Source organism: Aedes aegypti, chromosome 3 (assembly GCF_002204515.2).
Source record: "Aedes aegypti strain LVP_AGWG chromosome 3, AaegL5.0 Primary Assembly, whole genome shotgun sequence".
Taxonomy (NCBI): Eukaryota; Metazoa; Arthropoda; class Insecta; order Diptera; family Culicidae; genus Aedes; species Aedes aegypti.
In genome coordinates, this window is record NC_035109.1 from 107,310,962 (window position 1) to 107,335,199 (window position 24,238).

Consider the following 24,238-nt stretch of genomic DNA (forward strand, 5'->3'; position numbering starts at 1 on the left):
TCAATTCGTTGTAATATATGCTCAGATCCAGAAAAGTCCGCTTCTTTCCAATAGTATTTCTTCAGCTTTTATCACTTCTCGCACATTTCGATTGGTGATATGAAAATAAATCAACAAATCAATTGTAGCATATCAAACAGGTAACATTATTTGCACAACTGGTTCTTCACGCTCAAATCGACACTAAACACTTGATCACATGTAATCACTGTAAGCATATGTTGAAGATAACATGGCACTGGACAACGAAATTATACCAAAGCGTGCTGCCAACCTGTTGCACTTCACTACTGTTCGGGACCCAATGGTCCACCACATGTTCATGTCCTTTAGGGATTAGCCACGTAGGTGCTGAGAGCAGTCGTGCTCAAATTCAGCAACGGTGCCACCGTGGCCGCCGTCACGTTGACTGCTTCCGTTGCGTTTCCAGCTTTCTGCAGTGCAGCCAGATTAAACTGAATCAAAATGATCAAATAGCTCGTGATGGCACCGGTGATCTGAAAATGTGATGAATGAAAAGAATTGATTATTTATTTGATGTTCATTATCGCCGTGCTTTCCAGATCGCTATAATTATTAATCAATTTCCATCAAATCTGTAATCATCAGTCGTTTTCTATGGCTAAGCTGCATGTCTGGGCACAATTTCAAGATACCGTAATTTCGGGTGAAATTGATCATTTTTCACGGTTTTTCTAGTCTGTTTTCTATAATGTTAACAATCCCAAACAATTAAATGCAGGAAAACAAGTACGAAGGTGAGCCTCATCGACTTATGTACCGAAATTTTCTAACAAATGTCATTTTAGTATTAACAAATACCTCTAAAATAAAAAATCAGAGGATCTCGTTTCGGGGTGAAATTGATCACTTGTCAATGCCATTATTGTTAGTTTCCAAAACAACTCTACAGTGAGAGGCAAAATAAAGTGCCCACCTTACCAGTTTTCGAATTTCTCTCATTGATTTGGTTCAAATTAAAGTTAACACACCTAAATCTTTTGTGATATTTTATTTTTGATGTTCATTTAAAGTTGCACTTACGAAATTTTGATAAAAAAAAGAATTTTACTTAAAGAAAAAGAAAATCAATTTGTATTGAAAAAAAAGTAGTGACAAAAATAAGTGCCCACTTCCTTCTTGGCCCCAGAAAAGATGATTTAAGAAAAATAAAAAGCAATTTAATAGTTAATGTGTCCTCCTTTGGCCTTAAGGACTTGCTGGAGGCTCTTCGGCATGCTTTTCACCAGGTTTTGTAGGTGTTGTGGATCTAGTTCTTCCCAGGCGCGCTCCAAGGCTTCAAAATAATTATTTTTGTTGGTAACACCAGTTTTTTCAACCCTGGCATCGAGAATCGCCCACAAATTCTCGATGGGGTTGAGGTCTGGGCTTTGTGGAGGCCATTCCAGCGGTTTAATCCGACAAGACCGGAAAAAAGACTTGGTCTTCTTTCCAGTATGCTTCGGGTCGTTGTTCTAGAGAAATATGAATTTCTCTTCAAGGCCCGTCTGGATCAGCGAAACCTCCAGATTTTCCAGCAAGATGTTAATGTAGGAATCTGCCATCATTATTCCGTCGATTTTCACGAGGTTTTCTACTCCACTCCATGAAAAACACCCCCAGACCATCACATTTCCTCCTCCATGCTTCACCGTTCCTTGGATGTGGTGCTCTGCATCACACACGAGCCCGCCGCTCTCGGTTAGACAGCTCGAGCTTCAGGAGCGCCACATCCAAGGAACGGTGACGCATGGAAGTGTGATGTGATGAAATGTGATGGTCTGGGGGTGTTTTTCATGGAGTGGAGTAGGAAGCGTCGTGAAAATCGACGGAATAATGACGGCAGATTCCTACATTAACATCTTGCTGGAAAATCTGGAGGTTTCGCTGATCCAGACGGGCCTTGAAGAGAAATTCATATTTCTCTAGAACAACGACCCGAAGCATACTGGAAAGAAGACCAAGTCTTTCTTCCGGTCTTGTCGGATTAAACCGCTGGAATGGCATCCACAAAGCCCAGACCTCAACCCCATCGAGAATTTGTGGGCGATTCTCGATGCTAGGGTTGAAAAAACTGGTGTTACCAACAAAAATAATTATTTTGAAGCCTTGGAGCGCGCCTGGGAAGAACTAGATCCACAACACCTACAAAACCAGGTGAAAAGCATGCCGAAGAGCCTCCAGCAAGTCCTTAAGGCCAAAGGAGGACACATTAACTATTAAATTGCTTTTTATTTTTCTTAAATCATCTTTTCTGGGGCCAAGAAGGAAGTGGGCACTTATTTTTGTCACTACTTTTTTTTCAATACAAATTGATTTTCTTTTTCTTTAAGTAAAATTCTTTTTTTAATCAAAATTTCGTAAGTGCAACTTTAAAAGAACATCAAAAATAAAATATCACAAAAGATTTAGGTGTGTTAACTTTAATTTGAACCAAATCAATGAGAGAAATTCGAAAACTGGTAAGGTGGGCACTTTATTTTGCCTCTCACTGTATATGATACATTTGAGCACCCTGAATCCGAATATGCTTGTAAAATTCTTAACAATGCAATATTTATATAAATAACGAATAGTTAAATTTCAAGAATTACGCTGAAAACGCCTAAATGTATGCAATTTCCTGAGGAATTCAATGATATCTAACAGAAATTCAATTATTTCAACCATATGAGCCAATTGGTACGAGTTTTGGTGATGAAATCTGGTTTGCGGATATATCTCAAGCATCCTCACAAACTTTCAGGTTTATACCATGTTCAAATCCTTGCTTATAAAAAAAAGTTCATATGTGTTTGTCAATACTGCACCGTGCATGATTTTGAAATTTTACGTTATTTCCATAGTAATAAACATTCTTTAACGCAAAAAACTTCACAACACACAATTCGACAATAGTTTCGACAAGCAACGTTCATTTACTGCAGCTTACATCAATATTTGTGCTCCATTACGAGTACATAAAATCGTGTGATACTATGATCAATTTCACCCTTCTGATCAATTACACCCGATTTTACGGTACGCCCATTTGATAAATCCGCAAATTCAAAGGAAATCATACATGTAAACAAGTTTTTGTTGATCATGATTATCAAAAGAAATATAGGTACCTTGAAAACTTTATGCAAAGTTGTTTTTTAGTTATTGGTAACTTCTGGGCGGAGTTTTGAATGAAAACATCGACAAAACTTTTAGTTACGCCCTGTTTTAGGCTTAACCATTAAAAGCATTAATTTTCAACATATAAATGGACCATTTTAATTCGGTTAAGGTGAAGATGCATCGAAGCCAAACCTCACATTTTCAAGAGCACAAATCGACAGATCCAGACAGCGGTTTGAGCTGAAAACTTTATCGATTGGTCACACGCTGGTGGTGACCAATCGATCAAATTTTCTGCTTGAACGACTGTTTAGTTCTTTTTAGATTTGTGCTCTTCAAGATTTGTGGTTTGGCTTCGATGCATCTTCACCTTAATCATGTTCAAATGTTTTCAATGCCGTCGTCATGCCATAAAAGTGTTTCACAATTAATTTTTCACGCGCTCAAGCGCTATAAGGCATTACGGAGCCAATTTCATCATGTAATTAAATTAGATTTTATAGCACAATATTCTTCATAGTTTAATGAACCTATGTACTTAACCCTCTAATACCCAACCCCGTCTTTAGACGGGGTACACTTCGGAATTTTATGTATTTTTTCGTAGCTCGGAAATCAAAATGATTTTATTTTGGCTTAAACCTTGACTTTTCAAGCTTTTTTGTATTTTTGAAAATTGTTTGAAACAATGTATTCTTATATAGCCTTCAAATGCCCGGGGTTCATTGACCGTGTAATATAAAAATCGTACCTTTTATATTTTTCTACGATCAACATATCACAAAAGAAGAGCCTGGTGGTATTAAAATAATTTCAAACCTGTTTTTCCGTAAGTTACACGGAAAATAAACTATGCTCCGAAGAAAAAAATTGAAAAATTAATATTTTTAAAAGTACCGAAAAAATTTAATTTTTTATTATTGCCAAAAATCAACTACCGTGAGGGCCCCTAACTCTGCGCAGCTCCTAACTCTGCGCACTTTTACCAAAATCCACCAAAATCTAGTAAATTATTTGATTTTTTGTTTAAAATTTGTTATCTATATATTGATACAATAGTAATAAAAAAGTACGCGAAGAATTTTCTTGACAAATTTACGTTTATTACTTTAATAAAAAATGAAATAGCTTTAAAAATATTGAAAAACGTCCAAATTGACTGCCCGTTAGCAAAAATGCTAAGGGGGGACCTCATCACTTAAGTCATTTGAATCAAGTTAAAGAAAATATATTTCAGATTTTTAGTATGTAGGCACTAGTTTATTTATCGAGCAATCATCACTGGTAAAGTGCACCTAATTTTCTCTTCATTTTCTTATTCTTCTCAAGTGCGCATAGTAAGGAACCATTTTTCAACTATGTCCCTTACTATGCGCAGCAGTTATAAAACGTTATTTTCAACATACAATCAACCCTCCAGAGGTCGATATTGAAGGGAACCATCGACTTGTCGACACCATCGAGATATGGAATGGAAATGCTTTGGTAAATTGTTTAAGGGTATCATCATAGTAAGGGAAGATTAAAAAATGACGTCCAACATATTTTAAGGATTTCTACACTCCGTACCCTCAATCCCCTGTCGCGATTTTAACTGTACCTAATGGATGCATTGTCACATTTTCGTAGACTCCTCCTTCCCTGAACGATGGACGTAATTTTTGAATGCTCCCTAACCATGCAATAGAATAATTTTGATTTTTTGTATAGTTTCATGAGTCAATATCGAGTAATGGAACATCGAGGTTTAATCGTATTTGCTATATAGAAACGCCAATAAAGTACTGTTATTGATCTGAAATATGAATCGTTAATAACGTCACGCTTATACAGGGCGGCGATACTTCTCGATTGAGGGATGAACAATACATTAAGCATGGATATACCCTTTCGCTTAAACTATTCTTCGTATTTAGTAGGAATGTTCGGGTTTCACATATAACAAACCAGAACCAGGTTCTTATTAATTTTCTTCAAACCCGTACCCGAACCGAATAAAAGAAAATTTGGTTTTTATATTTTCTAGTGAAAATACATAAACAGTCAAAGCTAATTTTCCTTTACACGCCAAGGGAGAATGCAAAAAAGACGTAGTTTGTACTCTTTTTGTATGTTGCTTTGGATTTTAGAAAACTAAGTTAATTACATGTTTTGGAAATCATATGATGATTTCGATTATTTTGAGAGTTGCACTTAATGGCATTCAGTAACAGTAATTATCATGGATTGAATTGAAGATAAAATTCACTCCACTTAATAAACTTCTATGTTAGACACATTCCACGCTCCACTGGGGACGTAAAGCCGTATAAAGCAAGAAAATTAAGATTAATTCATAGTTTGAATGCTAGTAATGCTTTTAGCAAAATACTTCAACTGTTATAAATAATGTATCGAGTGCGCAGAGTTAGGAACCTGAATGCGCAGAATAAGGAGCATCGCAAAAATGAGTGCGCAGAGTTAGGAACACGGACAACCTTGTGAAAAATTAAAAATTTGCAATAAAAATCATTACTTAGCGAAGCTTTTATATTTTTTCCTTATACATGAAATCAATAAGTATTTGCTCCCAAAATTTCAGAGGATTGTGTTTTGTTTTCAATTAATTACAGCTGTTTGAAATTTGAAAATCCTTAAGTGCGCAGAGTATGGGGCCTTCACGGTACCAGAAAAGGCTTCAAGAAAAAATGAAAAAAGCTAGGGATGCTCAAAAATAAAAATTATAAAAATCAAAACCAAAATTCAAAAATTTGCGAATTAAAATAAGTAATTACCACCATGCACAAATTACGTCACGCTTCGAAGGGGGGGGAGGGGGTCAAGCCAAGCGTAACAATTCTTACAAAAAATTTGGAGGACTCATACAAAAAACGTGACAAAGGGGAGGAGGGGTCAAAAAAGTTGAAATTTAGCGTGACATAATTTGTGTACCATCCCTTAGTTTTTCAAGACATGCAGCTTGGTCATAGAAATGGAGATGGACATTTTTTTGTATATTAATAACGATCTGGTGAGCACCGTGCTCTAAATGAAGCCCAAACTTACTGCATACAGCGTGGTCATGTCCAGATCGAAGAATCCGCACGCGCTGAAGTTCAACTGGTGATTCAGCAGTTTCAACGACAGATGGTTCACAATCTGATAGAAGTGCGTCTCGTCGACCATGTTCGCCAAATGGTGCATGAAGACCCCGGTCCGTTGCGATTCGGTTTTGGTTTTCCAGCAAACGTAGATGCAAATGACGCACTTGACCGCAATGTAGAAGATCTGGATGATCGAAATCTGCAGCACCGTAGCGGAGCGGAATAGGATCGGAACTTCCTGCTTCGACAAGGCGCAGTACAGGAAATAGAACTGTGCCGTAATGGCCATGAAACCGTGTGCCATCGAGACTAACATCTGAAAGCTGAACATGTAGTTCACGGATTTGCCAATCTCGCATAGCTCGTCGTGGGTGCGGCAGATGAGAATCATCTTCTTATCCAGCTTCTCGTCGATCTTCATATATTTGTCGAACGCGAGGAATTCAAACACTGCTCGCTTCTGTGCCAAGACTTTCTCCTCGGTCAGTCGTTTTTCGAACGGTTTCACGCTAATGATCTTCCCTTGCTGATTGCCGTAAGGTTTCATCGGCATTATCGGTTGAACAGCATTTCCTCTTTTGTGGCTGCGAATGGTGAAGATCTCCTTTTCCAAATAATTCATTGGAATGTCGTTCTTCTCGATCTCCAAGTCATCTTCCCAGCGGTCATTGTGTTCTTCCAACAACGCAGCCAGTTCATCCATGTGATGGTTCATCACGTGGAACCGATGTCGAATGGATTGAACCAGCACTACGAACCAAATCCGGCTGACGGAGTTGATGGCCGTAGGGAATGTCGTAATGAACCACATCAAGGACAACAAGGTATACGCTTCGGAGAATTCGACAAAATTGTACGTCGTGAGGATAGCCTCGAAGACGAACACCAGTACCAGCAGAATGACGACGTACCGCCGGAGCCGTCCATTATCCACCGGGATGTTCTCGCCAGCCAGCTTCAGGTCCACCTTGTCCAGCCGCTCGACGCACTCAATCAAGCGCTTCTGGTTGAGCATGGCGGCCAGCATGTCGATACACATCATCAGCGGTTCCATGTAGATGATGAAGATGCCGATCGCATTGGTGAGGGTCCCTGGGGGAAGGCAGAGAAGGAAACGATTGGGAAATAATTGTATTTTGAGGGGCATTCTGAAATTATAATGTATTATCAAAGCTTGTAAGAAACTTCTAAACAAAAATTGTAGTTTGTGCAACAAGGTGCAAAATGATGAGTTCTACAGCACGAGTCGAATATTTTCATACAAATACCTAAAAAGTACCCAATGCAGGGCTGGTAGCAGTTTGACAGCAAAATAATAGTGACTTTAGTGAACAAAATTATCAAAATAGTGACCTAATAGTGGCCAAAAAATGACCTAAAAGTTACTTCAAAACAACAAGTATTAGTCATAAAAATAACTAGAAATAAAAATACGTTATATTTTGTTCTATGAGCCTTGTAATGTAATAGGAATGAAACTCCTATCAGAATTATATTCTGACTATTTACCCAATATTGGGAATAAGCTGCATAAAATTTCATCCTCCAATAAGCACTTTTGAGTATCTGGTAATTTTAGTTTCTTCTCATACTCCCATAAAATGCACACTTGGCATTCTATTTACTCAATACTCTTGTCGAATGTTACAAATATGCAGTTATGGACAGTATATATATATATATATATATTGATAAAATTTAGAATGTAAAGAACCGCATTAATTTTAAATCATTAATAATTATCTGTCCGGGATGAGACAAAAAGATGGCGCACTGGAAATTTTTTTTACGAGATGAACATTAGCTTGATATAGGTTACTACTCTAAATTTTTGATTTCAAATTCATGAACTACGAGAAAAACGTGATAGAATTTTTAGCAAAATTACTGTTCATGAGGAACTTACTGGGAAAAATTCATTGAAAATTTTGAAGTAGAGATGCAAAACGATTCGAGGGAAAATTTTTAGTTGTAGACAAAATTTAGGCGACAATCGTAAATGAATTTCAGAAAAGTCTGAAAAAAAAACCTGTTAGAATTCAAAGTTTAAAAGCTAAATTTGTGGCAGTATTTCTGTAATGTTAAACCATTTCTTCCAAATAAGCAATAATACAGTGAAACCTCCATGAGTCGATATTGAAGGGACCATCGACTCATGGAAATATCGAAAACACAACTGATTATTGACGAATTCGAGATAAACCGAATTATATGAATGTCGTGCATAAGGCATTAGAAAATGATTTCATGCATACTTAAAATATCTATATTGCAGCTGATCGTTTCATTATATGAATTAGGTTTTGAAAACAACCATATCACTAGGGAATAGCCACTGATATTACTAGTGATTAATTATGTTTGTCCAACAATGTTCAAGCATTCACTATAGCAACGTGTTTTTTTTATAGAAATAATTGACCGAAGACAAATGAAAAACAGTGTCAAGAGTTAATAAATGGATATAGTATGTTTTTTATTGTAATTTCTAGTATAATTTCAGAAATGATTTCTAGTGAAATTAGTTCTCTCTTCAGAAGTTCTGTACGAGTTTCTGACAAACTCTCTGATTTTTTTGGTTGTTATTTCGAATCGTCTCTGGCTTATTCGCCGGATGAGTTTTGATGATGATAATGATTCTAGCCAAGATTAAGATTCTTTCTATAGCCGTAGATTACTGCAGAAAGATCACTGGTAATTTATTCAGCACGTCTGTCAGATATTGGTCCTAGTTTTTGTCAAAATCTATCAAAATATTTCGGTCAAGAAATTCATCCCAAAGTCGCTTTCTAAGTTTTACCAGAATTTTTACCTAGAAAATTTTAAGTTTTTCCGTTGGAAATGTCTACGGAATATTCACCTGAATTCTTACAAAAAGTTAGCCGTGAGCCTTTTATTTTTTTGAGTTAAGTATCTTGACACATTGATTTCAAAATTACACTATAGTTGTTTTTATAATAACAAATATCTATTTCTTTCTGTTAATGTTTGAAAAGCTAACCTGCCTTTAATTTCGTAATCATCAGACTACGGAAAAAGTGACTTTAGTTACCATTTTCCTGAAAAAAGTGACTTTTTGTTGGAAATAGTGACTTTTTAGTGACTTGCTACCAGCCCTGCCAATGGGTCTAGCCGAGTTCGGAGCTGGTATCGAATAAACAGGAATTTTAGAGACCTTATGGCTCAAAACAGAGAGAAAGAGACTTTAAAGGGACCAACAACAAAAATCAAATAGGGAATACGAAATACTATCAAGATTAAATAACGATTCTCCAGAGATTCCGACCTCTAAGAGTAGGTACTTTGTATTTTTCATGATACTCTCCAGAACATTCAAGAAAATGTAATTCAGCTATTTGCTTAATGTTTCCTTCAGATATCACTCCTAAGTTTTCGTCAAAAGTTGATCCAGTCATTTTTACACGGGCTTCCAATATTATTTTTCCAAGGTTCAGTTCAAGGCACTTTTAAGAATTCAACCAGGAACTTTTCCCAGGATACCTCCAAAATTACTACACATATTTGTAAATATATTTGTTCAGGAATTCTTTTAAAAATTCTACCACAATATTCTTAAGTCAGTCCTCAGCCTTCTTGAATTTCTTCAAGGACACCTTAAGAAATTACTCCCATAAAAAACATTAGGAAATTCTCAATAGATTCTTCCAAAATGTTTCCAAACAAGAAATTGTTCAGGAACTTCTCCAGGATATTGTGAATGATATTATTAGAGGATTGTGATCCAGCTCAGAGGTTTTCCTAAAGAAAATCTGAAAGCAATTACTGATGAAACTCCAGATAAAATACAGGATGCAATCCTTGGGTGAATCTACAGAAAATAAATAGAATAATTATTGGAAAACCTACCAACCCAAACACGGGACAATATCCTGCACGATTCTCTGGAGAAATCCATGGAAGCTTTCGGGAGGAATGCTTGAAAAAAATATGTGGCCATAAAAGGGCGATTTACAGGAAACGCCAAATGAAGTTGAAAAGAATCCATGATCAATTTACTTGGAAAATTATTCGGGTAATCTTTGGAAGCTTCTTTCTATCTTCAATATGCTTCGGACCAGGTTGGTTTGGACCAACTTGATGGCTTTGGCTACAATTTTCTCTCGTACGTAGTGATGCCTGATGTCGATATGCTTGCTACGTGCCGAGTACCCTACTTCACGCTCCGCCAGGTTGATATGACTCTTGTTGCCACAATGGATTACCAGAGCACCGTTCGTCCCGTGAAACTCGCGCAGAAATCCTCTCCATCGCATGGCCTCTTGTGCCGTTGTAGACAGAGCCATGTACTCCGCTTCGGTTGTCGAAAGTGCAATTGTAGATTGCCTCTTCGAATTCTAACTAAAAGCGCTGCCACTCTTCAGGAACGCGTACCCGCTCACAGATCGTCGTGTATCGGACTCGTTGCCCTAATCTGCGTCGCTGTAGCCGTAGAAGCTCGTTTCTTCGGTCCGCGTGTACGTTAGCTATTCGTGCTTCGCACCCCTCAAGTACCGTAGTATCCTTTTGACTGCTGTCCAATGCGTTGGTCCAGGGTTGCTGGAAAAACTGCTGACTAGACTTACCGCATGACTGATATCCGGCCTGGTACACTGCACAACATACTATAATCCGCCAACGAGTTCTCTGTACGGAATGTTCTTCATACTCTTCTTCTCTTTTTTCAGTTACAGGACACATTTTCTTGGTGAGCCGCTGATTCAGATCCATAGCAGTTGCGAGCAGCATTGCAGTCGGGCATATTGGACTTCGCCAACAGTCGACGTACTGTTCTTGGTCGATTACCACAACGCCGTCCGATGACCAGATCGGAGATCCCAATACCTGTTTGACCGGTCCCAGATCCTTCATCATGAATTCCGCACAAAGCTGCTGCTTGATGTGGATTACCAATCGGTGATCATTTGTAAGGATCAGGAAATCATCCACGTATATTGCGACGGTCGTCTTTTCTTCCACCAGTCGTTAGTAGATGCACGTGTTATACTTGGATCACTTGAAACCCATTTGCTTGATCTTCATGTCCAGCTTCCGGTTCCATACTCTAGTGGCATGCTTCAGACCGTACATCGCCTTCTGAAGCCTGCAAACCTGCCTAGGTGCTCTATCGTCAGGGAACTCTTCCGGCTGTTCTATGAAGATCTCTTCATCATCCAAATCGCCCTGCAGGAAAGCGGTCACCGCGTCCATTTGATGCACCACCAGATCTAACTTTACCGCTAACGCAAGGATTTAACGCAGCGTTGCTCAGCGAACGACAGACGAGTAGGTGTCCTTATAGTCCACGCATTTTACTTGCGAACAACCTTTGATCACAAGTCGCGCCTTGTACTGTCCAATAGGACCATCCGCGTTCGTTTTGATCTTGAAGACCCATTTACTTTTCAACGCTTTCCGCCCTGGTGGCAGGTCGTCCAAACGCCATGTGTCGTTCTCGCTCAACGCACTCATCTTGCTATCCGTCGCTTCGATCTAACGATCTCGATCGGACCGCTACAACGCTTTATCTTGGCTCTGTCGACAATTCGACTCCGAAGATTTGCTGTTCCTGATGGATGCTGAGATATATTTGACTCCGACTGAGTGCTCCCAGTCACTGTGCTCAGAAATCTGTTTCTGAGGCAGGGCACTGTATGTGACCCTAAAGATTGAATACTTGCCTGGTGCATAGCGCTCCCTCTCGCTGCGCCTCGGAGTAGGATCAAAACTCTCGAATAAGTTGCAAAGGGAACGCGGACGGTTGAACTGCCTCTGCCTCAGGTGGTCGGCTTCTTGTTCTTCCTCTGCTTCCGGTTCCAACGCCGCATTCGGATCATTGTCTTCCTCCGTGTCAACTGCAACATTCAGCTCTGACTCGTCCTATTCGTTGCTGCTAATAACTACAATATTGTCGTTTTTATACAGCCCTTCTTCAACTTCAACGTCTTGGTCCTGGCTGGCCTCCGACAGTACGATGATATCCCGACTGACGAAACCCCCTCCTGTCGCCGGATTGAAGACTCTGCCCCTGAGCGCAAGGGCGCCGCCTACAAAAGTTTGGCGGAAGAGGTCCTTGGCGAGGGTGTCGAAGTGAGGGCTCTGACGCAGTCAGTGACTCTGAAGGTGATGAACCTTGACGAGATCACCAACGCAGAAGAGCTCGTCACAGCACTGCGGCAACAGTGCGAGATTCAGGTGCCCACCGCTGCCGTTCAGCTACGGAAAGGTCCGGCAGGTACTCAGGTGGCCTTAGTACACCTACCTGTGGCGGACGCAAATAAGTCCGCTAAGGTAGGCAAGATCAAGGTTGGTTGGTCAGTATGCTCACTGAACATACATGAGCAACCGGTGATCTGCTTTAGGTGTAGGGAACCAGGACACAAGTCCTGGGGCTGTAAAGGCCCTGATAGGACCAAGTTGTGTAGGCGTTGTGGTGAGGAAGGTCATAAGGCACTAGGCTGCAAGAACCCTCCCAAGTGCTTGATTTGTTCCGGCAAGTCCGTGAACAACAATCATCCAACGGGAGGCTCAAGGTGCCCGACCTTCAAACGAGCCATTAACGAAAAGTCACAGTGCAGGTAACGCAGCTGAACCTGAACCACTGTGACGCAGCTCAGCAACTGCTGTACCAGGCAGTTGCTGAGTGGGGGACGGACATCGCCATCATATCGGACCCATACCGAGTACCCGCCGGCAACGGCAACTGGGTCGTGGATGGATCCGGAAAAATGGCGGCGATATGGACGACGGGTAAATACCCCGTCCAGGAGTTGGTGTCTACTACCTACGAGGGCTTCGTGATCGCCAAGGTAAACGGGGTCCTCTTCTGTAGCTGCTATGCGCCTCCGAGTTGGTCGACCGAGCGGTTCACGCAGATGCTGGACTGCATGACGACCGTGTTGACAGGGCGAAGGCCAGTAGTAATAGCGGGTGACTTCAATGCCTGGGCCGTGGAATGGGGAAGCCGCATCACGAACCAGCGAGGTCAAATCCTGCTAGAGGCACTGGCCGTGCTAGATGTCGATCTGGCTAATGTTGGTACCAAAAGTACCTTCAGCCGAAACGGAGCGGAGTCGATTATCGACGTTACTTTTTGTAGTCCTGGCCTAACGAGTAGTTCGAACTGGAGGGTAGACAATGCCTACACTCACAGCGACCACCTGGCGGTTCGCTACAGTATCGACTACAACAACAGCAGGCAGCGCGTAGAGGAAGCGGCTAGGTCACGGCCAAGCCCTCGTAGGTGGAAGACATCGTACTTCAATGACGAAGTACTTAGGGAGGCGCTCCGTCGTGAGCGTAACCTACTCGGCCTAAGCGGGGACGAACTGGTAGCGGTGCTTTCGCGTGCGTGCGATGCGACCATGCCTAGGAAAGTCCACCCTAGAAATGGGAGACCACCGACGTACTGGTGGACTCAAGCAATTGCGAACCTGCGCCGTGCCTGCCTACGGGCCAGGAGGCGGATGCAGCGAGCACGTACCGAGCAGGAGCGTGAAGAACGACGGGCGGTGTTCACCGCTGCCAAAGTCGCGCTGAAGTCCGAGATAAGGGCAAGCAAAAAGGCCTGTTTTGAGAGACTCTGTCAGAGTGCCAACGTGAACCCGTGGGGTGATGCCTACAGGATCGTTATGGCGAAGACAAGAGGTGCAATTGCTCCTACGGAGCAATCTCCACAGATGCTGGAGGGGATCATCGAGGGGCTCTTTCCGCGCCACAACCCTAGCCCATTAGAGTGGTTCAAAAAATCGTTTTTGCTCCACACCGCTCATTCCATCCTAGATCAAATTCTGAGTGTCCTCCCAAAATTTGAGCTCATTCGGATGAAAACTGAGACTGCACAAGCCCTTTCAAGTTTATATGGGAATTACTATGGGAAAAGCAAGCAGTTCATTCAATCGGTCATAGTGGTTGCCCATGTGCTCTTGGGGATTAGAACTACGTTGATACTGTGAGATACAATAGTCAGCTACAACTTTGCCGAAGACCGTTTTTAAATCGGACGCCCCAGTAATTAGTTATTGATTTTTGAATGAGTTGTAAAACTTTGTCTATAATTATTGGGCTGTTCTGCGGGCATCACTGCATATGTGCAGTAAAACATAGTAGCCATGATTTGTGCGTGCTATCTTTCGCGCCAGGTGCAGCAATGTTGCCTGTTCAGAAGTTAAATGAGCACTGCTGAAGAATTTGTGACTGGATATAAATCAATAACTAATTACTGAGGCGCCCGATTTGAAAACGGTCTTCAGCAAAGTTGTAGCTGATGAATGTATCTCACAGTATCAATGTAGCTCTAATCCCCAAGAGCACATGGGTAAAAACTATGACCGATTGAATGAATTGCTTGCTTTTCCCATAGTAATTCCCATATAAACTTCAAAGGACTTGTGCAGTCTCAGTTTTCATCCAAATGAGTTCAAATTTTGGGAGGACACTCAGAATTCGATTTAGAATCGGATGAGCGGTGTGGAGCAAAAACGATTTTTTGAACCACTCTACTAGCCCATGGCCTCCTTTTGTAGGACAGCCGGGGATTGGGGCTGGCGATGAGGATAGAGTAACCGATGAGGAACTTGTAGGGATTGCAAAATCCCTAAGCATGGGGAAGGCACCAGGTCCGGACGGAGTTCCAAACCTGGCCCTCAAAGTCGCAATCTTGGAGGCTCCCGGTATGTTCAGATCTGCTATGCAGATATGCCTGGACGAGGGAGTATTTCCAGATGCGTGGAAGAGGCAGAGCCTGGTACTATTGCCAAAGGCGGGGAAACCACCTGGTGACCCGTCGGCGTATAGACCAATATGCTTGATTGACACGGCGGGGAAGGTGCTCGAGAAGATCATCCTCAACAGACTGTTGAGGTACACTGAGAGTGTAAATGGTCTCTCAAGCAACCAGTTCGGCTTCCGGAAAGGGAAGTCCACCGTAGACGCTATTCTGACGGTTAAGAATAGCACTCCAGCGTAAGAGGAGGGGGATTCGCTACTGCGCAGTAGTGACTCTGGATGTAAGGAACGCATTTAATAGTGCCAGTTGGGCGGCTATTGCCGATGCGCTCCTGCGTCTGGGGATACCCGAGTACCTGTACAAGATTCTCGGAAGTTACTTCCAGAATCGGGTATTAGTCTATGACACAGAGGTGGGTCGGAAGTGCTTTCACATAACCTCAGGAGTCCCGCAAGGTTCCATCCTGGGCCCGGTGTTATGGAATGTCATGTACGACGAGGTGTTGAGATTAAAATTCCCGGCGGGTGTGGTCATCGTTGGCTTTGCCGACGATATTACGCTGGAGGTCTACGGTGAATCGATCGAAGAAGTGGAATTGACTGCAGCCCACTCGATCGCAATTGTGGAGGAGTGGATGAGCTCCAGGAAACTGGAATTGGCTCACCACAAAACTGAGGCGGTTGTTGTCAACAACCGAAAGTCGGTGCAGCAAGCGGTGATCAGTGTAGGCGACTGCACGATCACTTCGAAGCGCTCCGTCAAACACTTGGGGGTGATGATCGACGATAAGCTTACCTTCGGTAGCCACGTCGATTATGCCTGCAAGAGAGCCTCCACAGCTATTGTGGCACTGTCCCGGATGATGTCCAATAGCTCTGCGGTGTACGCCAGCAAGCGAAAGCTTCTGGCCAGTGTCGCTTCGTCCATACTGAGGTATGGTGGCCCGGCTTGGGGCACGGCCTTAAGTACCAAGAGCTACCGTAGCAAGCTAGAGAGTACTTATAGGCTAATGTGCCTGAGGGTTGCGAGCGCGTACCGTACCGTGTCACACGATGCACTCTGCGTCATCACCGGTATGGTGCCTATTGGTATCCTTATCATGGAAGACATAGAGTGCTTCGAAATGCGCGGCACAAGAGGCATACGCAGGACTGCCAGACTGGCCTCCATGGTCAAATGGCAGCGTGCGTGGGACAGTTCCACCAAGGGAGTGTGGACTCACAGGTTGATTCCGAGGTTAGCTATCTGGGTCAATAGGCGCCATGGGGAACTAACATTCCACCTGACACAGGTCCTTTCGGGCCATGGTTGCTTTAGACAGTATCTACACCGTTTCGGTCATGCGGGTTCTCCCGAATGTCCAGTTTGTGCGGGTTTAGAGGAAACGGCGGAACACGTTTTGTTCGTGTGCCCGCGTTTCCGCACAATGCGTGACCGCATGTTAGCCACATGCGGTCGGGACACGACTCCGGACAATTTGGTCCAGAGGATGTGTGAAGACGAGTTTGGCTGGAATGCCGTTTCATCGGCTATCACCCACATCGTCTCGGAACTGCAAAGGAGGTGGCGAGTGGACTCGAGGAGTGGCTAGTGCAGACGCTAAACAACAGGTGGTCCAAGGGTTCGCAGTCGGCTACGTAGGTCATACCGGCGCCCTACGGTCGAAATCGACCCTTACAGCGATTAAGTGGCCGCGGGGAGAACATCCTGGTAGCGCTGCTGTCGTGGCGCCGGCCTACTGGGTGGATACGAGCCTCTGGTTGTTCGGGGCAGGTGGAGGCCCCTTCGTCAGCAATCCCAGCTGGTGCTAGCTGATAGGGCCTGAGCCTTCAGTAGGTCAAATTGCGAAGCCCGCAGTATCAGTTCTTGATACCTGCGGTGCAGCTGGGCGCTGGCGTAGTGGTCGACCCTGCCCGCTTTCAGCGGACAACGGGAGGTGAGGACCGCCTGGGAAGCTGGCAAAGCGCCAGCATGCTACCTTGGTGGACCCCCCTAAGCGTGTCATCGATGTTCGTTGCTGCATGGCTACGCAGCTAACCTGGAGGATGCGATGTGCAATAGCCCCTCTCCGAAGCAATGCCTTCTTGGTGGTCCCGGAGAGACGAAGGGTTTGGCGGCAATGGAAATGGTTTAGTGGGTCGGGGGTGTAGTCCTGTTTACTGCTTGCATGTAGTAAATGGTCCCTAACCCCACACGGCGTCTGTTGAGCAGATTATCCCCCCATTGCTTAGAAAAAAAAAAAAAAAAAAAAAAAAAAAAAAAAAAAAGACTCTGCCCCTTGGTGCACTCCGGATAGCCAACCAAAACCCACGGAATGGACTTCATGTTCCACTTTTTCCTCTTGGCCTTGGGTACACACGCCATCACTTTGCAACTAAACACTCGAAGTTAGGATAGATCTGACTTCTTGTCGGAAAACATTTCCAGCGGTGTTGCTGGACTGTCCTTCGTCGGAGATAGATTCGCTAGGTACACTGCCGTTGGTGCCATCTCTGCCCAAAAGCGTTTATCGAGCCTCGAATCCGCCAGTAAACAACGTTCCTTCTGCTCAATTGTACGATTTATCCTTTTCGATGATCCGTTCTACAGCAGGTTGTACGGTACCGGCTTTTAACTATTCTTCGAGAAATCTTGAAACTGTTTACCCAGATACTCCTGTACATTATCTGTTCTCTGACATTCGATCTTCTTCTCCGTTTGGGTTTCCATATAGGCCTTGAATTCTTCAAATGCACTGAACGCGTCCGCCTTGGATTTCAGAACATACGCAAACGTCATCCTAAGAGCATCGTCGATGAACGTGCCTTACCCATAGGTCCACACAGGTCCGAGTGCATTAGCTCCAGTACTTCCTTCGCTCGAACAACACTTAACTTGAACGGAAGCTTTCGGTGCTTGCAGATTTCGTTCACGGACAGCAGATTAATCGCAAGGTCTGGAACGCAAGTTAGAGATATCGAGATCGGTGTACGTACCTTCCACGTCGGCTTGCAGCTTCACGCTTTCAATAGCCCTCACGGTAATCTCTTGAGCATTGGCCACGTAAAATGATTCGGATGTCTTCTTGGGAGCCACGAGAGCTGCTGCCCCGATCCAGTATTCCGTCTGATGCACCGGCTTGTGCAACGCCGCCTGCTTATGACGACCAGATCCTCCGACTGCCTTGGATTGCTGCTGACATTCTGATGCGAAATGCCCTAGCTTCTCGCACATGAAGCACCGCACACAGAACTTGTCCTTTTTGCCGATGTTCTTCTTCTTGTTGCGTACCAGCAAAACTCCGCTCGAATCCTGCGTATTGATCGCGGGTCACATCTTGAGGAATTTTCGAGTTTGCCTCGTCTGCTGTGACATTGACTCCTGACGCGTCGAGCCCCATGATCATGGGTTCATACCGCCTTGGCAACTCCATCAGAGAAAGCCACTCGTCGTCCAGCTGGAATCCGATTTCGTTGAGTTTATGTCCACTATTATCTCGTCCACGTACCGTTTTGTCTCAAATTCCGAACAGACTCATATTCCGAACACTCGGTTTTTGTATGGCGATGTGGCTGAAATGTTTCGCTGAAATATGTCTTCAACTTACAAGGAAATGGCAGTCAATTGCAATTCAATTTAAACGTCTTCCAATCTATTTTATACCTCTGGAGTAGTGATGATTCTCTAGTTTGAGACCAGTAGAAGTAGTTCAGATGAATTTATTTGCGAAATTATTCATTTGAATACGATTTATTTGTGCTGTTCGGAATTTGAATCAAGGTGTTCGGAATATGAGACAGAATGAACACAGTGTTCGGCATTTGAATCAAAATGGTGTTCCATACTTTAACGTAAAAACAATACTAAATAAGCTAAAATAAACAATTGTATCGACACACCCAACAGCTAACAGTTAGACTTAGAGAAGAAATTGAAATTTTCACGAATATCAGCTAATATATGCCTATCAGATGCATTTGAAGTCACTGTTGGTCTCAAGTGTTCGGAATATGAGTCAAAACGGTACTCCTCCACCGACGAACAATCTTCAAGCTCCAAGCAAGTCAGCTTGCGAAGCAAATAAATCTTTCTAGTTCTTTGGAACTCCTGGAAAGCTGTCTTCAGACTTGCCCACGCTTCTTCCGCTGGCTTCGCCTTTTGAGCCAAGCTGTAGTTGTAGGGTTCAATGCTGAGGCAAATCGTAGCGAGGGCTCGCTCCGATCCACTTGGGTTCCCTTCGGAGGATCCACTGTTCGCCACGTTCCTTCGCGAATCATCATCATACGCATGGCGAACGCCCACGAAACGCAATCATCAAATTAATTCGGAATCGAGTGGAATGACATACCACCACCTGGAAATCTCGGAACTCAATCCGCTTGTCCGCCTCCGGGTTGAATGTCTCCACCTCCACCGGTTTTTTTTGGGGGATCGCTTCTACCTGCTACATCACCAATAGTTCCGTTTCCAGGTGGAATTCCTTTTCCGCTTTCGGCTTGATCGACTGTTTCTATGGATACTTATGCTAGCGGCCAAAAATTTGAAAACTTGACTGGCCAGGAATGAATTTATTACAAACTAGTGGTCCCGGCAAACTTCGTCTTGCCATCAAGTAGGCTGTTGGAAAATGTCATGAAATCTTCCATATAAAATGACAGATTAGTTTTCTCCCGTTTTTCTGACTATCCCGACAACTTTCCTAAACTTTTTCCCCGCACGAACACGGCGCATCCCCTGTCGAATACAACAGTGAAAGAATTATGCAATTCCATTCACCCGTTCTCACGCCATTTCGTGACATACAAACACCATTCCATTTTTATTTATATAGATTATAAAACGCAACGCTTACTATGCTAACAGAATCAGTTAATAAATTCCTGTAGATACTGGAAAGAAGTCTCAATGGAATGTTTAGAGCTCAGGAATATACACAAAGATCCACCCTAAATGAAAATGATTCTATAGATCATTTTACTTGAAGAAAAGGTTTCAGAGACCGTCCATTATTATTAGAGACTTTTTAGAGCCTTGCATTACAATATTAGGAAAACAGAGCATTAGGAAAAAAGTGGCTTCAGAAACCCTTTGAACATAATTAGACATTAGAGACCTCCCATCCGAACATAAAGACTTTTTAGAGACTTGAATAAAAATAGAACAGTTTTTAACCAGGAAATCTATCAGAAACTAAATCAAGTATTGTCCAGGAATTATTCCGAAGGTTTCTTCAGAATTCAATTACACTACGGAACAAGTTTGTGTCTTAAGCACCAACACATCTTTATTTATTTGACTTGATGTTACTGAATATACTGCCGTTTTCGAAAATGTCATAACACGTCAGGTTTATAGGCCTTTTCATGTGACAGGTCCGTCTATGCATTTGTTTACATCGGTGGAGGACCGGTGCTAACACGGGCCTGTCATTTTCATAGAAGAACTGTCAAAGAGCTTCCCGATCAGCTGATTTGAAACGTCTTGTGAATAGGCCTATGGGACTTTGATTGTTGGAAATGCATTATTTGGGATCGTTCAAATATTACGTAACGCAACTGGGGGAGGGAGGGGGCTAGCATAGTGTTACGGCCCATACAAAAATTTAAAATTTTCCATACAAAAGCTGTTACGTGGGGGAGGGAGGGGGTCTAAAATTGGCAATTTTTGCGTTACGTAATATTTGAATGAACCCTTTATCGATTTCAATTAACTTGTATGCAAGTTTATCAGCTTGTGTATTGATTTATGCGCCTAATTTACTGCTTCCAGGTACTCAATAACACGAATCAACGAAGTTTGTAATATTTTTGTTACTAAAAAGAAACTTTTTTTATTTGAAAAATAGTGTATTTAGCCATATAAAAGAAACGACTACAAGCATGTTTAAAAACTTGCTTAAACCGATATTCAATCGGGAAATTTTAATCAAACTATATCTTTTACAAAAATTTAATTCCTATTTAATTACCGTAAACATTCATAAATCATACTTTAAATTTCAGATAAAACGTCATAAAGACCAGTATTTTGTATAACTTTGAAGACCTGTAGTTAAAAATTGTAACGTGCTGGAGGTTTTCTGAGAGCGGCCACGGATTTATCAACCATGAATGCACTGGAGACACAAAAGTTGATCTTAGAGACACGTAAAAGGTCATTTTTGTTCCGCTGTGTTATTGCTTCTTGTTATCACGCCCTTGTTCCGGAATTCATACAAAGATTATTTCAAAAACTTCTTATGAAATGTCTGAGTACTATGAGAATTCATCTAGTAAATCTTTCATAAATTTCGCTAAGATTTCATCCAAGATTAATATTAAGGACATTTTTACGAATTCAAGCAGAACTGCCTTCATTGATTTCTTGGAATTTGCTCCAAAATTGCCGTTAAAGATTCCTTTAAGATTAAACCCTGGATTGCCTTCAAGGATACTTCAGAGATTCTTCCTAAAATTCAGAAATATTGCAAAAAAATTATCCAAGACATTTTTCCAGAGATGTCTGCAGGGTATTCTCAAGGCTGTTTTTATAAATGATTGAAAAAAATTATGACAAAATCTGGTAGGTGCTTCAGAAATAAATCCTATAGTAATCTTCGTTTAAACTTCTGTAATATACTATTTCGTCGTTATTTCGTCGTGCAGTTTTTTCAAACATTTCTCGAATATTTTCTCAAATCTCGAAAGAAGAATTCATGGAAAACTTCATCCTGCATATACTACAACAATCATTTCAGTAATTTCTTCTGTCATTCATTTTAAGGATTTCTTTAGAAAGTTCTACTGGAAATCAATTCAGGGATTCGTTTATTATTTTTCAATAATTATCTAGAAAATCCTCCAATCCTTAAACATTCAGGATTTGTTTCAAAAATCTAAGTAACTCCCGTAGGGTATTTTTAAGGATTGGAGGATTTTCTAGATAACTATTATTAAATAACAAACGTATCCCTGAATTGGTTTCCGGCAGAACTTTCTTGAGAATTCCTTAAATGAATGATCGAAGAAATTACTAGAATAATTCTCGCGGAACATTACTAAAGGACCTATGTACAAATGAGAGATTCTCTCCTCTCTCGTTCTCTTGCGATTATAACAGTGGAATACTAAAGATTTTGGGAAGTTTTTCACTATAGATCGAAAGTCAATTTCCTTGACTAGCGTTTCATACAAAAAAAGCAACAGAAGAGATTAATGTGACTCAGTTATTAATGAAAGAGAAAGTAAACAAAGAGAGCCTCTCAATGTTAGATAGGTCCTTTAGTAATGTTACGCGAGAATTGTTTTAATATTTGCAGGATAAAGTTTCCATGGAGATTTGAGAAAATACTTGAGAAATGTTTGGAAAAAACTGCCGGAGTAGTGCAACTAACTATGAAAATCGGTGTAGAAATTCTTGTACGGTTTCCCTAAACAAATTTCCTCAAATCATGTTTTGAGGATTTTATTGGAAGAACTCCTTAACTCCTGATAATTAATGAAAACCGCTGGATGAAATACTGGGACAGTAATAAAAAATCAGATTAATCACGTGCAATTTACTAGAGGTTGCGTCCAAGAGTTAATTCTACAAACATTTCTCTAAGCACCCACTGAAAAACAAGTTTCTGGACCAGTTCCTGGGAGCTCAATAAAAAGTAAACTTTTATCAAGAAACGATTTCCACAATCCAACCGACCTTGTCCTCCGCCTCCCACTCCGACGTAGGCATCCGTCACCATGTGGTAGCTGACCGAGTAGCTGACGACACTCAGCAGGACCCAAATGTTTCCCACGACGGAAACGCGCAGCACGGTGCGGGAGTAGAAATCTCGCAGCGAGTACGGGATGATCCCCAGGATGGAGGAACTGTAGAACAGCACCTTGATGGACTCGAGCAAACTTGATCCCACTTTTGCTGCCATTTTGACCAACGATATTGCAAGCAATGTGGCCGATATGCGTGTAACTCAACGATGCAATGGATGGTGTTAATTGATTAGGATGCGGTCGAGGAAAGCTTGTCAAATAGAAAGGCATTCATCAATAATTTAGGTAGCCATTAACAAAATTGGTTTATGTAGTGCTTCATTGAATTATCAGTTGGTGCTATGTGTTAAATGGTCAATGTTGGAGAAGCGTCTACAATAATTTGCACTGTGCTGTGTAGAAAACGCAATTAGAATACAAATTATGATTGAACTACAGCGATAGCAAATTAGAACATCAGTAAATTTGAAAAACAGAAAGGATTGCAATAAATGATTTTTATTTTTAACAGGATGGTTCGAGGTGATTATGATGCATCAAGTGCTCATAGTCACGGTCTTCTTCTTTTTCTTGGTATTGAGTCCCAGCTGGGGCAGAGCTGGCTTCTCAGCTTAGCGAAATAAGCTTCTATTTTAGGGTGTTTTCCAAACTCCAATTGTTTCTCGCGTATAGTTTTGTAACAAAACGCTCATCATAAAATGGATTTTTGAATGAAATGTTAGTTTTGCAATTGGAGGACGTGGTCATCAAAAAACCGGTCCCGGATTATGGTTCTGTGTGGTCGTATTTAATATTAATATTACTTAGTATCCATATCATGCGACACATCAGTTCACATCTATACGCAATAAAATATGGTGTTTGGTAGTAATGCCCCTTTTATTGATATACGGCCAGGTATTCTGTGCTTCCCTACGGGCCTATTTACAAATTTCATAACGCTGAAGGAGGTGGGTGGATGTCTTCATAATATTACAACTCATATAAATTTTGAAGAAAATTCACCAGATGTTCCGGAATATCGTTTTAGTATGAAATATTTGATAATGATTTGAAATACATAGAATTTTAAGCACGTTACAACGCATCTGTGAAATTAAATATGTGAAATAGAATGAAAAATAATCGATTTTGACTCACGCAGGCATTATGTAATATATAACGAATATTAGTTTTCTACCCATGTTTTTCTTGATTTTTTCATAAAGTTCCTCGACTTTACTTCAAAAACCTTTTTAAATCCTTACAATTCAAACCTTTTTTATATTCTACAAATAAAAAATAAAATAATATTATGTTAATCCGGGGGCGGGGGTGGGGGGGCGGTGTGTTTTCCTTAGCCGAGTAGTTGGAGTCCGCGGCTACAAAACAAAGTAATGCTGAAGGTGTCTGGATTCGATTCCCGGTCGGTCCAGGATCTTTTCGTAATGGAAATTTCCTTCTATTCCCTGGGCATAGAGTATCATCGTACCTGCCACACGATAAACGAATGCGAAAATGGCAACTTTGTCAAAGAAAGCTCTCAGTTAATAACTGTGGAAGTGCTCATGAGAACACTAAGCTGAGAAAGAAGCAGACTCTGTCCCAGTGAGGACGTT

General features: G+C 41.8%; 1 protein-coding gene across 1 annotated transcript; it reads right to left on the reverse strand.

Moving 5' to 3' along the window:
- Window positions 1–4: 4 nt before the first annotated feature.
- LOC5575007 (gustatory receptor for bitter taste 66a) lies at window positions 5–22,899 on the reverse strand. Its single transcript, XM_001661691.3, has 3 exons — window positions 22,570–22,899; window positions 6,151–7,280; window positions 5–497 (listed from the first exon to the last, which is right to left on the reverse strand). The coding sequence occupies exons 1-3, from the start codon at window positions 22,793–22,795 to the stop codon at window positions 330–332; spliced, it is 1,524 nt and encodes a 507-aa protein (XP_001661741.3). The 5' UTR covers window positions 22,796–22,899; the 3' UTR covers window positions 5–329.
- Window positions 22,900–24,238: the final 1,339 nt, after the last annotated feature.